Consider the following 17,413-nt stretch of genomic DNA (forward strand, 5'->3'; position numbering starts at 1 on the left):
TGCCCCATCAGGCACTGGGATCTCAACCCAGAATTCCAAGGGGCGGGGGAGACTGTGGGAACTATGGGATAGCTACGGGATAGCTACCCACAGTGCAATGCTCCAGAAATTGACGCTAGCCTCGGACCATGGTGTCATAAACAGATAGCTAAGGGTTAATGTTCTTTTACCTGTAAAGGGGTAACACCAGTAACCTGAAACACCTGACCAGAGGACCAATCAGGAAACAGGACTTTTTCAAATCTGGGTGGAGGGAAGTTTTGGGTGTGAGTTCTTTGTCCTTTGTCTTGTGTCTGTGCCCTCTCGGCTCTGAGAGTGATTTCTCTATCTCCAGCTTTCTAATCTTCTGTTTCCAAGTTGTAAGTACAAAGACAGTAAGACAATAGGGTTATATTGTTTTTTTTGTATTTACATGTGTGTAGTTGCTGGAGTGTTTTGAATTGTATTCTTTTTGGATAAAGCTGTTTATTCACTTTTTTTTCTTAAGCAATTAACCCTGTATATTTCCACCTTATACAGAGACTATTTTTAATGTATTTTTCTTTCTTTTTATAAAGCTTTCTTTTTAAGACCTGTTGGAGTTTTTCTTTAGTGGGGACTCCAGGGAATTGAGTCTGCAGCTCACCAGAGAATTGGTGGGAGGAAGAAGTCAGGGGGAAAATCTCTTTGTGTTAGAGTTACTAAGCCTGACTTTGCATACCCTCTGGGTGAGGGGGGAGAGATTAGATCTATCGGTACTTGTGTTTCCAGGACTGGAAGCAGGGAATCTCCTAGGGTCATCCAGGGAGGGGAGCCTGGGAGGAAGTAACCAGGAAACAAGGGGGGGGTTATTTCCCTTTGTTGCAGGACTCAAGGCATCTGAGTCTGGGGGTCCCCCAGGGAAGGTTTTGGGGAGACCACAGTGAGCTAGGCACTGTATAATTCCTGGCTGGTGGCAGCTTTACCAGGTCCAAGCTGGTAACTAAGCTTGGAGGTTTTCATGCTAACACCCATATTTTGGACGCTAAGGTCCAGATCCGGGAAAAAATGTTATGACACATGGACGCACACAACCGAATTAATGTGCTTAGTGTGGCCGCGTGCACTCGACTTTATACAATCTGTTTTACAAAACCAGTTCATTTAAAATCAGAACAATCCGATAGTGTAGATGTACCCTGAATGACTATTACCTGTAGCTTTTATGATACTCTGCTGTATAGCTTGTAATAATAGTGAAGTGTTTGTATTGAATCCAGAAAAGGCATTATACAGAGACATAATCCTGTGCTCAGTATAATTTCTCTAGTTATAGTAGGTTTTATTTTTTGACGTGAGAAACAAATGTGATCATATCTTGACACTGGTGATTTATATAGCTTTGAACTCAGTTGTTCACATTAAAGAAAGAGAGGCTGGATTCTCCCTTTTTGCACCAAAGAGGAGCTAGCCGTAAATAAATTAACTTTCCGGATGATATTGATATGTGGCATACATTATTTGTAATGCTCAATCTTAATGCCTCCTGGCATAGTGATTAATTCAATACAAACTGCTGGCTTCATTTAATTACTCTTGAGAAATTAGGCCTTCAGTTTATGTAGAACTGAGAAATGATTTTGCTGTGTATTGTAGGCCAATGCAAGTCAGGAAACTTGGCACCAGATTTATATTTTCTAAGTTCAGCTCTATGATAAACATAGGAGTCAAATATAACAGCATCTTTTTTGATCTTCTCATCTCTGTAACTTCAAAACCAGGAATGAAGTCAGGGAAGAGCCTGATTCTATACAAAATATTCCACCGCTCTTTTCTCCAGGTGATGACTCAAGAGATAAACTGGCACCTCTTCGCAAATATAGAAGGAAAGCTCTGAAATTCTGTTTATTAAATGCTTCACTTTTCATACCACAAGCTACAATTCCAACGTTCCATATTTCACAGTCCATTCTGAATAGTTACACATAGTAAAGAAAACACAACTGTGAAAGATAATTTTATACTGTTTTCTTAAATCTGTTATGGAAGTTTAGATGAGGTAACAAGTTCTCTTGCAACTTTCCAATGTGTTTTTTACACAAACCATTTAGCCCTATTGTGTTCTCAGATATGACACAGAGTTCAATTTTTAATTTGAATTGAGGCTGTAGTTTGAAATTAACTTTTTGAAGTGCAGTTCAACTTGGAAACATGACGACATAGAAATGGCACTCTCATACTCGGATCATCTGCTCCACCTGGGTATTCAGAGGTTTCTACTGCTTATTTTGTTAGCCCTGCTGAGCCAATGCAGTTGAGAGAAAATGAGCTGGTTTTCCATCTTGTCCATCAACTGAAAATGGTTTTCAAAGTTCCAATCAGCACATTTGTGCAAACTCACTGACAGCACTGGCATTAAACAAGTGTGGCTGAGGGCATAATTTGGCCTGAAAACATTTTTTTATTACGGGTGATGTATGAGATGCAAAACCAGAGTGGTTCTCACGGTGAGTGAGCTAGCATGGGAACTAAAATAACATTCTTTCATTTCTAAACTGTACACATCTGATAAGGAGAAACCATTGAGAAACACTGAACTCTACAACACCATGTCACTTTTCAGAGTTTCCCTTTAATAATATTTTAGAAAACACTGTTAAGGAATTCTAAGTACTTGTTTCAACTGCGATCTCTAAAAGAAATGCTGTGACTATCTATAGGCACAAGGGAATAAAGGGGGAACCAGTTCCATTTTTCATCCCTCATTTATTTTCCTAGTCTTCTCAGGAGTCTTCTGCTGAAGTCCCATCATAATGTTAGTTTTTATTTGTTTTGTTTTTTTAAGGATCACATGCCACTTAAGGCCCTGATCCTGAAACAGATCTGCAGATACAGGCCCATTTTCCTGCACCAAATCTCACCTCATGATTCCATGCAGGAATAAGGATCCATATGTGTGGAACTGTTTGCAGGCTCGAACCCTTCATGTACACGCAAGAAATTTTTTTTTCCTTTTTCAGTGTCAGCAATTACACTAATCCTTATGATATTTCAGTGACTCCCTTCTTCCATTTCTAGGGCAATCTGCGCTGTAAAGAATTCACCACACACGGTGACACACCTCTTCACATTCATAAAAGAAGCTCCTTTCCTTCCACCTCCTTGAATCTTGAGAACTTTCCCTATATCAAGAAGGGCTGGACCAGCTCCCGCCAAAGCTGATCACCACTCCCTCCCCCCTTTAGTTGGCCAGTGGAGATTAGAAGAGAGTGACATTTGGTGTTCACTTCATCTCCTTCATGTCTTGCATGCTGTCCCTGTCATGCCTTCATCTGGCCAGGTCCCAAACTTAGATCCCAAAGAAGAAGAGGAATTATTTAGGTGGTACAAGGCAGTATTGGATAAAATTATAAGGAAAATGTAGACTATCAGGACAAAGCTTCCTGACCGCAGGCTCTAGGAAACTTAAGAACAGTATCCTAAAGGAAATGTTGAAAGCCACATTGCTTGAGATATTTTAAACAAGATTGGACAAAGTGTGAATATACACTATGGACACTAATCCAGCGTGGCCTGGGGTGAGATTGGAAGACATAAAAGATATTTTCTATCACTTAAATTCAGTGACTTCCTTGCTCAGTAGTACTGTGAAACTAATAAAGTGCCAGCAAAATCCTAGTTAGACAATTATAAATAAATATTTATAGACAAGCTGAAATAATTCCTTACTTAAAATGACTTCCCCATCACTTGAACATACTGTCCACAATTCACAAATAAGAAAATCCTCCTTTAGTCTTAAAAATGATATTTTTATTGAAAGAACCAGAGAAAAACAGATACTAGCAAAAGAAAGATATTACCCAATATCTTTCAAACCTATTTTCAATCTCTGTTAATATTTGCATTATTTAATGGGGATGAGGCAAATACAAAGAATAAAAGCAAAAAAAAAAAAAAAAGCAATATGTCAAAGTTGGTGAAAAGCATTACTTACCAGGTTTGCCTGTTTGTTTGTTTTGCAAGCAAATAGCAAGAAGCAAAAAAAAATGGAAGCAAAATAGAAAATCAGGGAATTTGTTAGGAAAGCAGAAATAAATTAATGCTCAACAACCTGTAATGCAGAAAGCATAAAATTCTTTTGTTTTTATAATGACATTTTTAAAAACATCTTTTAACTTTGACATATAAGAATATGTTTCTGGAGAGAAAAATTACAAATACATTTCCATTGCAATGGTGAAAAGTAACCACAAAATGGACCTTTCAGGAAAAAATTATAGATGAATATGATGCTCATGAAAGTAAAGGACCATTGGTGAAATGCATCCTTCTACAAAGGGCCAGGACAAGTTACCACTTAAGTACAGCCGAACGGTGAATTTTATAATGGAGAATTGACTTGAGCCCAACACAGTGAAAACAAGGGCAGTGTAAACTTTCTTACACGGTTCAGCTGATGCACCCCATTCCTGATCTGCAATGCTGTTACTAGTCCACTCTTTGAGCGTCTCATGAACAGAACATGCTAAGAGTGCATGTGCGCACACGCGCATGTGTACAAACATGCAATAGGTGCTGAGGCAAACTGCAATTAATTTAATGAAAAAGGAAACAAAGACATACATGCAAAAAGGCACTAGTTGGGTATGGAGCTATGTATTGACAGCTACAATGCTCTCACCCACAAAATACAGATCACAGAATGAAACTTCTTGGATGAGTTAAATAGAGCAATATTTGTCCCTACATGTATAAACTAGCGAATTTAGGATCTGCTCCCATTGAAGTCAATGGTAAAATCCCTATTAGAGAGACAAGACATTCTAGAAAAGCTCTGTTAGGATCTATTGACCTAATTGAATATTCCTTCAAAGGGATTAGAGAAATAGGTTCAGTTGCAATTAAGTCGACTTCTAGTAGATGGTTTTATAAAGAGATCAAGGGTTCAGTCATAAATAGAAACAATTCAGGTGAGTGTACTCATGTTGAAGTACACGATTTTCCTTCTTTTGATTTATCATTAAGGCAGCATTGCTTGCAACAAGAATGCACACCTGACTCTTCATGAGTACAGGTATAGTATATTGCTAATCAGCTTTTTTTCTACATGCTAAATGACCCTATTCCTTATTCAATTAAGTGAGCTCATCATGATTCAAAATTAATAACATAATTTAGAGCCATACTTCTAAATATCTGCTACAGATCCTGTTTTGACACAATTAGACACCGTTTAACAAGCATCATCAACTTGTATGAATTCAAACTATAAGGATCTTACCGTTTGCTCTGTGATCAGAGACCAGAAATTTTAATTATTCTTCATTTGTTGGAAATAATGATAAAGAAAACAGCTGAAGTTCCTTAGAATTTACTCCTTGGTGACACTATTTCACTGATAGTAATTTTCATTCATCAAACATTACATGATATAAAATTGGCAGTGTATCAGTGGAAGGAGCTCAGGCATCCTAGTCATGGGTGCCTTAACAGGCTAGTTATAAAATAAATAGATAGGAGCAGCTTTGACTGAGATGTAAAGCTATTAAATTATATTTTATTTATAAATCTCGAACACTGAATGCTCAGCTTCAGGCAAGGCTAAAGGTGTTAACAACATAGTAAGCTGCAATCTGAAAAACTGTGTGTGCAGTTTAAAGTAAGTCATCTGTAATGGGCACCCATTTGCTACTACCTACAGCGTCCCTTTTCTATAAAATTCCTGTGCTGTACATTCTTGCATCATTAATTTATATAATAATCATAATATAATAATTGTTGTTATTATTATTACCACCATGCTGCCTAGGAACCATAGTCACGGACCAAGGTCCCTTTGCACAGCTCTGAACAAAAATTATGTCACACTGAAATCACTGTGTAAGTGGAAATAAATAGTCCCCTCCAACAGGTATAAAATAAAGTGCACTAAATAGCTTAAAAGTAGAACTTGAAATAGTAGTAACCGAAAAAGAATATTTTGATGGTGAACTATTCAAACTGGCTTGGAAGACAAGGATAGCTGTAGTATCTGACCAAATGTATGGCCAGGTGAGACTGAAGAACTTTCTAAGTTCCTGTTGTGGCCGTTCGTTTCTGTGTGGAGGCTGAATACAGACTTAAGTACTTGAACATAAAAAATGGAAATATATCCTCAGCCTCCCTGGCTACGTGCTGCAAAACCCTAAAAAGAAGACCTATCTGGGATACTGGACGAAAACATTTGACACAGGGAAAAGCCAACTCAGTCCTGGGATATATGAATCTTGGACGTGAAACACAGGTAACAATTTCAGATTGTATAAGAAATCAGCCAAGTCACATTATGAAGACTCTAGGGCCTGATTCTCCACCGCATTGAGCAAGTTTTATGCTGTTGTCTACCAACTTCATTGGAGACAAACCAGCATAAATCTAGTATAAAATAGTGGAGAATTCAGCCCAACGTGTTTTCTGCTATTATAAAATGTGCATTAAAAATGGCAGGGCACCAGGCGAAGGCATCCAAATTAAATGGGGATTTAAAGCTCTTAAATTCGAAAGGGTAAGAGAAGTTAGGTCAGCACTCTCAGGAAGAGGAGTTAAAGACCTTATTCTGAAGTCACTTATGCAATGCTTATTTACATTTTTCACCTGAATAGCAAGAGATGCACAATGCTGCAGTGAATGAAATAAGTCATCTGCAGGGGAGGGAATATATCTCCCTACGGTTCTACTGTTTGCATGAAAAGAAGTTGAGATCTGTCGGTGCAAAAATAGTCAAATTATTAATCATTATTATTATTGTCATTTTGCTTTGGGCAAAAACAAGCAAGTCTCTTATAATTCACTGGTTTAAATGAAATACGCTTAACTCATCTTCTGAGCTTCTTACTCACTGACTCCTTCCACAACATCCAGCCCATAGATCTAGGCAGTGTATGTGGGGAAGTGCCAACATTATGAAAATATTACTCTAATTTTAGTGATATTAGTGTAGAAGAAATGAGAAAAAATAACCAAAACATTTGGTGTCATGCAGTACGATACACAAAAAATGGAAAGTGCCAGTTTCAACAGAGGGTAACACAATGACATTTATAAATGTCAATGATAATACTCTAGTAGATGTTATGAAAACTTTTCTCATTATCAGTCAATTTGTAACATAGAGGCACATACACATTACATGCCACACATATAGAGCTTTACTGGGTACTTCCCATGACCATTCTCTGCTATAAATAATGTTATATTGTAAAAAACAGTAGAAATCCTCTGAGCACATTACAATACAGCCACTTTCCCCTCTCTTTGATGAAGTCATTAGTCTGAGCTGATCTCCCTTCTGAAGCTCACATTCCAAAAGAAATAGATATAAGTTTATCTCTGATCGGCCTACCTTTCCTGGCCCTCGGAGACAAAGCTCCAAATGAAGCATCCTGCTGGACACAACACTAGTCACTCTGCCCCCCTCGCAAACTGAGAACCTTCTATAACAAAAAAGCCAGAATCTGAAAATAATAAGGGTTAGGAGGTCCTCCAAAGAAGCCTTTTTAAAACAAGGCCTTTTGAGCTAGGCCTAAAATGCCAGCAGAGTCCAGGAGTCTTGCAATTTCTGTTTTTGAGAAACTTTGTAAGTGATCTTTTATTTGCAAGACATTTTGTGAACAAATATTTCCCAGCTTTTCTAGGCATAGATCCTCTCATAATTTATACTCTCAAAGCCCCTTAACTTCAGTAAGTCACTCAGGGTTTGGCCCCTAGTGATCTCTAATCTGAGAGTGGAGTTAATTCACGTTTTTGCTGGAATAAATGTACCTACAAAAGATGGCCTCTGTTGCTGTGAAGAACCAAGTTTTGGTACTGGTAGTTAAGAAAAAAGTTGTGTGTGTCTGTTAAGAGTAAGTTAAATGACACAAATGCCTTTCCGTGAGAGATATTCTTGAAACTCAGCCAAAATAGTTGTGCATTCTGGACATGTTTTCTATGGAATAGCTTGCTTTTGGTGAGAAATCTGGAACAATCTCGAATGCTTCAGATTATAGTATCCACAGAATGGAGTACTTATTTTTCAGCTTAAACTAGCAGCATTTAATTCTGCCCTCAGAAATTCCCATGAACGTCCACAGGAGTTCAACAGGTGTATCCAAGGTCAGAATTAGGCCCCCAGCCATACACATATTTCTGTGCTCTCTTCAGAGTCTACAAAAGCATATTCCATAGCAGTAACACCTACCTATCATCTGCGCAATCGTCTTCTCATATTCTGAAACTATTTTCCTATAAAAGAAATGAAAAGAAAAGCTGTGTTTGCAAATGTTATAGTTGCTAAGTGCTTACTTGGATAACAAGACTATTAAATAGCTGCACTTTTATATCATGGCAAAATACAATACAGATCCACTTCACACACACTTAGGGGCTATATAATCCCTTGTACTATTTTGTTTGAGGCTGTTGCATTATTATTGACTCTATGAAACAAAAATAACCGAGCAATAAATTCAATACAACCAAGCAGTTCAAATGCTGATTCTAATTTTTTAATTTGCCATTTGAATATAAAAGGAAGAGAGTAGATACAGCTTCTTTTATTCACAATAATCCTAAAGTACTTCACCAACCATGAATTATATCGAGAGTCATATTTTCATTTAGGATCTGGAGCCATGGAAAGTTTGATTCATGTCAGTGTGTGTGGGGTAGGGGGGAGAGAGACAATTTTCTTCCTTTTTTTCCTTTCTCTCTTTTGATTGGCTTGTGTTTATTTTTACTTTAAACTTCACAGAAAAGTTAGGTTGGTTAGGAAAAAGTTGAGAGGCCCTCATTTTAAAGATAGCTATCCAATCCTATACACATCAAATACAAAGTAAAGGACATTTAATTCAGTTTTTAAGACTGAAAAAATCACCCAAAATAGTCAATCATGCAGCACATGATTGCCCTAATTTTGTGCAATTTCTGTAAAACAATCAGCAAAATGATAATTTCATGCTTAGGCCGTATTTTAAATAATACAGTCACATCCTGCTTTGAATTTTCTTCTTGAAAAGAGGTTAACCAAAATAAGCAGATTAAAAGTGATTTGAAAAGCTGATCCACTGCTTCCCAGAGCCAAATCAAGCTAATGAAATGAGACTAGCCATAGCTGTTCTTTGAATGATGAGCCACATATGACTGTCTATCAAAACAAAATAACCATGTGTTTAGCTCACCTGAAGTGCGTATTCAAAATATCCCTTTTACATTTTTTTGTTTGTGTTCTGTAAAGTCGAATTTAATTGCTGCATTTTGGAAAAGTGTTTTGCAAATAGGGTTGCATTCTGGGGTGGGAGAAAGCTTAAGTCCAAAAGTTGATAACAAATGGGGAAGTGATGGGATAACCCCCCAAAATACAATGAGTTATTTATAACCTCTCCACTTAAACAAAAACAAAGTGAAACCCAAGTTAAAAGTGACTCTAGCAATTAATGTAAAGTCCACCCTTAATGAACACTGGCCCAATGCTGCCTCTTTTAGCCCCAGTTCTGTTGAGGGGTCAGAAAAGCCAGCTGGGAAGTCATGTTGACCTCAGTGAGATTCCACATTCAAGTAATGATCCAGGTTGTAGAGCTCTTTGCAGGACTGGAACCAGGAAATGCACAGTCACGTGCTGTGCTATTTGTGGAAAAGTAGGGCAGAGCTTTGGCAAGAACTGCACAGCTCTTAGTATCCACCTGCAGATTTGCTCAGAGTCGCTGAGGCTGCTCTCAAAGCATTAATTTTGCTGTAAAAAGGCAATTTAAATTTAAAAACAAAGTTAGCTGTAGGGATTTTCTGTTGAAAGGAAGGGCTCTATTAGCATCCACAGAAGAGTTCAATAGCTACACTAGGAAAAATTTTAGAGACACATCAAGTTTTTAACAGCTCTGTATACCCTAGGAAATTACATGCTGTTAGAACGGGAACCTGAGGAGTTATGGCATCAAACTTATTGTTAGACACTATGTGCTAACACAATGTAATTTCCCAGTCTAGACTAGCCAATACAAGTTAGAAATAGAAAGTCAGGACACCATGCTGTCCATTTCTTTGCCACAGCAGGACTGTTTGCTACAGAAAATGTTCTAGTGTTTTGCCCTGTCTAGATTTAAAAGTGCAAGGTGAACCTTGTGAGACTATTTCACGACCCCAGAAGATCTAATGTCAAAAAAACATTTTCCTAAAATTCAGTCCACATTTTGCAGTGTATAATTAGCTCCCCAATTCTATCCACTATTATGTTATTATCCTTGATCCATCCATACAACCCTGCTTGATAGCAGCAGGAGTTGTAAATATAGATCAATATTTGAAATGACCCTTAAATTTTTGCTTTCAAATGCTTGTTTATGCAATGTCTTTGCAAGAAAAGTTTTTAAGAACCACCCCCTCCCCCTGTAAAGCCTCAGATGTGGTTGTGGCAGTTTGCTCCTTAGAGGAGTGACTAAAAAAATAGGCCTGAAATAGGACTCTTATTTACAAGATAAAAAATTAAAAATACATGAAAAAATTAAAAACCTTAAAGACCCTTGTAGCGAGGGGGCCCCACTCCCCCACGTTCCTGAGGGACATAGGTCAGAGAAGGTGCGGCCACGAGTGGAGGCCCCGCTGCCTGTCCCCACCCCCCGGAAGTCAAGGGGCAGGACAGGAAGTCCAAGGCCCGTCCCGCCTGTCCCCGCCCCCCGGAAGTCAGGGGGCGGGACCAGAAGTACAAAAGCCCGGCTCCAGCGCTCAGTTAGGAGGAGGCTGCCAGAGAAGGCAGATGCTAGGGCCCGAGCTCCTGCTGGGCCGGCCTACCCCATGCCCGGTACCCGGAGGGGTACTGGCCTGACCTCCCTTGGGGCCAGTACTCAGAGGAGCCGACTGAGCGGTCCGACGCTCGGCCTGTGGAGGAGCTGTCTGGACCTCCCGACGCCCGGTACCCCAAGGAGTGGACCGGACCTCCCAACACTTGATATCCCAACGAGTGGACTGGACCTCCCGATGCCGGACACCCTGAGGAACCCATGATCTGGGACCCCCCGGACTACGCTGGCAGAGGGCATGTATCCAGTGAGGGGAAGGTTGAAAGTGGCCCGGGGGCAGCTGACCCCAGTCAGGCTGCAGACTCACCTGAGCCGATGGCAGTGTGTTTCGGTCAGGATCCCCCACTGACCGCTAGCGGTGTTGACTGCTACTAGGGCCCCGGGCTGGAACGCAGTGGAGTGGGTGGGCCTGCGTTCCCCCTGCCACCCCTTCAAGGGTGGCAGACTCCGGCCTCCCCTGACCTGTGGAGGCTATATACTGTTCCCCTGTGCTCAACCCTGCTCATGAGGCCTGAGCCTAGACTGTGCGTGTTGCCCCGCCCTGCCCGAGGGCCTGGGCGTACTTACATACTGTTCCCCTGTGCTCAGCCCCGCTCATGAGGCCCGAGCCTAGACTGTGCGTGTTGCCCCGCCCTGCCCGAGGGCCTGGGCTTATATATATATACTGATACCTTGTCGCTCAGCCCCGCTGAAAGGCCTGAGCATAGACTGTGTGTGTTGCCCCGCCCTGCCTAAGGTCCTGAGCTTATATATATATACTGATACCTTGTCGCTCAGCCCTGCTGAAAGGCCTGAGCGTAGACTGTGTGTTGCCCCGCCCTGCCTAAGGGCCTGGGCCACTTGCTAACTGTTGTGGGTTCACTCCACCCCGCAGCAAGGGACGGGCCCCAAGTTGACGGAGCGCGGTGGGCCGGTGTGGCTCCCCTCCGCCCGCAAGGAGGGTTGAGCCCCGGCGCCGCTCTACTACAACCCTCTATAATATCTGTTATCAGGTTTCTTTTCCTATTAATCATATTCTCAGGCCCAGCTCGGTGAGACAGACCAGCTCATTCTGTGTCTCACTTGGTCTTGTACAACCTATTTATGCGATGATACCAATAATAAGGAAAACAATCATTTGGTACACATCTGGTACCAAGACCAAAATTTCAGCAAAGGGGAAAAACAATACTGATCCTTTGAGCAATACCATTCAATATATCAAAATATAGTGTCTTTCAGAGAGAAGCTACAGTTCACCATCATCCCTTGGAATGGCAGAAACAGACCCAAAAAACAAAATCAAGCTGATCTTTCTTCTATGTACAACTTTAAAATGACCTCAAGAGTTGGGTGAATACTGCCAAAAACTTCTTTGCCAATAGTCACTTGGATGTGTAAATGAATCTGCTTTGCCTGTTCTGTTCGTGCTCTTTTTGTTTTCACCTTCTGCAAACATTCATACACTTGAATTTTACTGGCACAAATGCTATTAAATTTACCAGTGTGAATATTCCTACAAAAAAGTGCAGGTGCATACATTCAGTCAGAGAACAGAAACAATACCATGTTATCTATCTGACTAATGACAACTAAACAACATAGCCCGAATAGGGGAACGTTTACCCTTGGGCAGAGAACCAGCCTAAGATCAAATGCACCAACACCTCTTAACGCTCACTATTTTGAGGATTTTATGTGGTTAAAGTGATGATTTGGCCTTATGTCTATCTGAGCAGGGGTAAATTTCAAAAGCAGTGAATAACAAAAACTAACAGAAAATGAGTTAGGATCAGTCCAAAGTGTGTAGTCCAAATAAATACTGAATTTTTTTTAATAACTAATACATTTGTGCAAATCCCAGTTTGTTTGTGGATATTCATAAGAAGAAAGATTCAACTAATCTTATCAATGACTGCCTCACCTCATCTCCATCACTTCCCTTCGGCTTTCTTCATATTTGTCTTTCCACTCAGATACTTCTCTTTCTTTGGCCACAGTCTATACAGAGAAAGAGGAAACAGGTTGTAACAAAATTAGGTAAATCCAAGGAATTCATTAAGACAGCTAGGTAGCTAGATACTAGAACTAAATTATATTTTAATGGGTTACATAACTGCTTTTTAAATTTAATATTCAATGCTGATACTAGAGGAGAAGTTGGCAACCTATGGCATGTGTGCCACCTTTAGCCTGCGAGCCGATTTTGCCTGGCACATGGCTGCCAGCTGGCGTCCTGGCCGCTGGCCCCACTCAGCACGCAGCCGGCTGAGTGAATGCAACCTCAGGCCGGCAGAGGCTGAGCGGGGCTGGTGGCCAGGACTCCAGACCGGCGGCAGGCGGGCCCCCTAGCTCCCCACCTCACCGCGCTCGGGTTCTGCAGCTCCCAGGAGTGTGAGCCGCTGGGGCACGAGGCCCTTATCCTGCTGCGGGAGGGGCAGTGACTCACACTCCTGGGAGCAGCAGAGCACGAATGCGGCGAGTGGGGAGCCAGGGGGTGCATGGGGACCACCACCCGCATGCATCTGCTGCAGGAGCCCCCCTGGGGGGAGCCACCGGGCCACAGACCGGGCAGGTGCACCCCACGGCTCCCTCCTCACCGCATTTGGGTTCTGCAGCTCCCAGAAGTGTGAGCTGCCATCGCCGCTGCCCCTCCTGCTGCCTCAGCACTCCATGTGGAATTTTGCCTCCACGTGGAGACAGTGTCTGACCGGCATGGACATGGTAAGGGGAATCCCGGGGGGCAGTCAGGGAGCAGGGGGAGGGTTGGATGGGTTGGGAGTTCTGGGGGTCCTGTCGGGGGCAGGGAATGGTTGGATGGGGTGTGGGAGTCCCCGGGGGTCTGTTTGGGAGCGGGGGTGTGGATAAGGCTTAGGCCAGTCAGGGGACAGGAAGGGGGTAGGGTCCTAGGGGGGCAGTTAGGGTGGGGGGTCTCAGGAGGAGGCAGTCAGGGGACAAGAGCAGGGAGGCTTAGGTAAGGGTGGGGTTCTGGGGGGCAGTTATGGGCAGGGTTCCCAGGAGGGGGCAGTCAGGGGACAAAGAGCACAGGGGGGTTGGGGGTTCTGAACAGGGCAATTGGGCTGGGAAGAGGGAGGGAGTGGATAGGGGCTAGGCCAGGGCTCTCCCCTCTTTTTTGATTGCTGAAATATGGTAGCCCTAGGCGAGGGGGAAACCGGGGGGAAGCGCATGGGGGCTGGAGACTGCATACATCCACTGCAGCCTGCAGGAGCCCCCAGGGGAGGCACCAGGCCACAGCCTGGGTAGGAGGGGTGGGGGGCCCAGCTGCTTCCCACTAGCAGTGCTGCTGCCTTTGCAGGGGAATTGCCCCCCTGCACCGTGCTGCCTCCTCCATGGCTGGGGCTCACTGCTGCTGCAAGCGAGATGCTCTGGCTCTCTGGTGCCCTGGAAGGTGGTTCCTCCCTGCTGAGCTGCTGCAGCAGCCCAAGCCTGGCAAAGCCAGTGAGTGGACTCGGGGCGGGGACCACCTGGGTGGTGTGAGGAGGGCTCGCAGGGGGTGTGTGCACCCTCCAGGGGAGTTCAGGGGGTACGGAGAGGGGAACCTGATCTGGGGAGCAGCCCCTGGGCAGGCTGGCCCCTGGGGTCTATAAAGGCTCATTGGGATTTGCCCCTCAATGAACCCATGTGTGTGTGTGTGGGGGGGTGCAAGGTGGAAGTTTCGCCTAGGGTGCAAAATATCCTTGCACTGACCCTGCCCCAGGGGGTGCGTGCACCCCAGTGCACCCCACTGCACTAAACTGATAAGATCTGCATTTTAATTTAAGTTTAAATGAAGCTTCTTAAACATTTTAAAAAACTTGTTTATTTAACATATATACAACAATAGTTTATAGACTTATAGAGAGAGACCTTCTAAAAACGTTGAAATGTATTACCGGCACGCGAAACCTTAAATTAGAGTGAATAAATGAAGACTCAGCACAGCACTTCTGAAAGGTTGCAGACCCCTGTACTAGAGAAAGGTCTGCACTGGAGATTTCATATCCAGATTTGGATCCAAAACCATATGCCCCCAAGGAACTTTTCCATTTCAAAACATAAGGCCTGCATTCAGATGTGTGCATGTGGAACCCAACTCAAACGTCCCCAAACTCTTTTGAGAGGTGGTAAATCCTGTATTTAAATTTATGCTCCTCCCTAATTACATGAAGATACTTTTACAGAGCTATTCTATTCCTCTGTAGAAGAAGTGCCCTTATATCCGATTCCACAAGGGACCAAATCTTTAAATTCTTGAGTAATGAATCCTGAAGGAACGCTACATTCGTGCATGTATGTCTGAACTGAATAACCATGGAATCATAATACCCATAACCTACATTCCTCCTTGTCCCTCCCCCTCCTGGTATATGTTATATCCACACAGTTTGTGCTTTTTAAACATTAGATTGAATCATCTTTTCAGGCAGGGACCAGTCTTTCATATTTTCTGTGAAGCACCGTGAGGCACTATAAAATAATAAAAAGTAGAAGCCTTATAACATTTGTTTTGAAAAGATTAACGAATATTCCATTACTCAAGTTGTATAGATTGCAGGTAACTAACTGCACAGTGCTATGTAAAATAAATAATACAAATTTCCATATACTGGGTCTGATTCTCATCTACGCCAAGCAAATAAAACCTACTTCCATTTTAAGTCCCTTTTATGCTGCCAGAGCAGTATAAAGGGGCCTTACTGTATATAAAAATCAGGGCCACAGTTTTCAGTACAGACTATGTCTAGTTCAGGTGAACTGATTTTGAGAAAACTAAGAAGAAGGAAACTACCAACAGAAGAAACTTCTTATTTTCAAAGACTATAAAAAGTTACCTCCTGTCTGGCAATTTGTAGTGCAGAATCCAAATCTTCTTGCTGGTAGAGCAGATCTGTGGTATTTTCTGCCTCAGAAGTGCTGATTCGGGAGTACAGAGTACTTTTAGAGATGGGAACATCTGCTGGAATAGCAGGTTCTTTCTGTATTTAAAAAAAAAAAGAAGAAATTTACCATTGATTATGGGTTTACTAATAGTTCAGCTGGCCTTTTAATGGGAAAAATGAAACAATGAGGAAATGTGACCTTACAATGAATATTCATGACTTCATTCTTATACAGGAAACAATAAAGATAATGCTGGGAAATAAAATTTTAAAGGCATGAGTTAGAACTTCTCAAAACTATTCTATACCTGAAAAAAATGAAATATCCAAAAAAGAACATTTGAGTGAAGAAAACAAGAAAAAACTAGAAGCAGTCATCACTGAAGGGGAATCAGTTTGAGTAAAACAATATTTAAAAAGACAGAAAAAGGTAAGCTAACAGATATTGTACCTCATATTAGTTCTGACCAGCCAATGTACTCTCTGTCTACTGTAAATCAGATTCTGTAGATAGTATTAGGGTACTTCAGTATAGGTGGTGCTACTAGGGTGACCGGATGACAAACATGATATATCGGGACCGTGTGCAAACCTGGGAGGGAGTAGGAATGCCACATGCTTGGGGAAGAGGCGGGTCCAGGGCGGGGATTTGGGGAGGGATCCAATGGGGGAAGAAGGGGGCAGGGCTGGGGGCGGGGGACGAGAGCCCCTCCGGGCTCCGCCTGTGCGCGGGAGCAGAGGGCAAAATTGCTTGTTTGTCCAGTGTCCTGACCGAACATCAGTCGGAACGTGGGACAAACAAGCAAATATTGGGACAGTCCCGATAAAATCGGGACAGCTGGTCACCCTAGGTGCTACTGCTCCACCTGTATAGAATGTGTGAGTACTAAATAACATTCATAAATTAAGTTCAGTTTTATTTCTAAAGGGCCAGTCTTACTCATCCTGCTTGCATGATTCAGATCAAGTCAACAGGGCCATTTGAGTGAGTAAAGCAAACACAGTTTGGCCCAAAGGTGCAAATAAAATGAGAAATGGGGAAAATATTAAAAAACCAGCTATGAAAAACTTACATGCATTATCTTGCAAATAATATAATAAGCCTAAACAATGCAAGATACAAGACATTCAGGGCTAGCCACAGAAAAAAATGAGAAAGATTGTAAAAGAGAATTAGGCGGGTACTAAAAAATAAATAATCACTGTTTTAAGAAAAACATGTGGACGGTGAAAATTGCTCAAGAACAGTTTCATATGTGGAACAAGAGGACAGTGGAGGAGACAGTACTTCAAATTTTTTTGGACTCAGAGAAGATTACAGAAATGGGGTTCAGTGTTCACAAGCACTATCTCAGCATCACACAAACATTAATTAGTGTAGCCTCACAATACCTTAGTAAGGGAAGGAAGTACTATCACCTTCACTTTACAGATGGGTAAATGAGGCACTAGAGATTGACGACTAGGTCTCCATTACTCTGTATCTCAGCTAGTCATTTACACTAGTGCAAAGTCAGTATAAACAACCATTCAGACATACTAATGTACATGACTACATAAATTGCAGGGTAATGGAAAATCAGGCCCTACATGACTTGTGCAAGGTCACATGGGAAGACCATGGCAATGCTGCAAATTAAGCCCAAGTCTCCTGATTCCCAGTCCATTGTTTTAAATAAAATGTAATACCCTTGTTTAAGATGGTAAAACCCTTATTTAAAAAGGTCCAGGAAATTAAAGACCTACAAGTTCTAATGAGTCTCAAATACGCATATGAAAAATGTT

At 42.0% G+C, this 17,413-nt stretch overlaps 1 protein-coding gene across 13 annotated transcripts in view; it reads right to left on the reverse strand.

The window, feature by feature from the left end:
* Positions 1-17,413, reverse strand: part of TACC2 (transforming acidic coiled-coil containing protein 2) — a 235,694-nt gene that overhangs the window by 9,053 nt on the left and 209,228 nt on the right. For all 13 annotated transcript variants that reach the window (XM_050958918.1, XM_050958914.1, XM_050958913.1 and 10 more), the window contains 3 exons: positions 15,581-15,724; positions 12,673-12,749; positions 8,180-8,223 (listed from right to left, as the gene is read on the reverse strand). In XM_050958918.1, the coding sequence (XP_050814875.1) occupies positions 8,180-8,223; positions 12,673-12,749; positions 15,581-15,724 (265 nt within the window). The remainder of the gene's footprint in view (positions 1-8,179; positions 8,224-12,672; positions 12,750-15,580; positions 15,725-17,413) is intronic.

This window comes from Gopherus flavomarginatus, chromosome 6 (genome assembly GCF_025201925.1).
Source record: "Gopherus flavomarginatus isolate rGopFla2 chromosome 6, rGopFla2.mat.asm, whole genome shotgun sequence".
NCBI lineage: Eukaryota > Metazoa > Chordata > Testudines > Testudinidae > Gopherus > Gopherus flavomarginatus.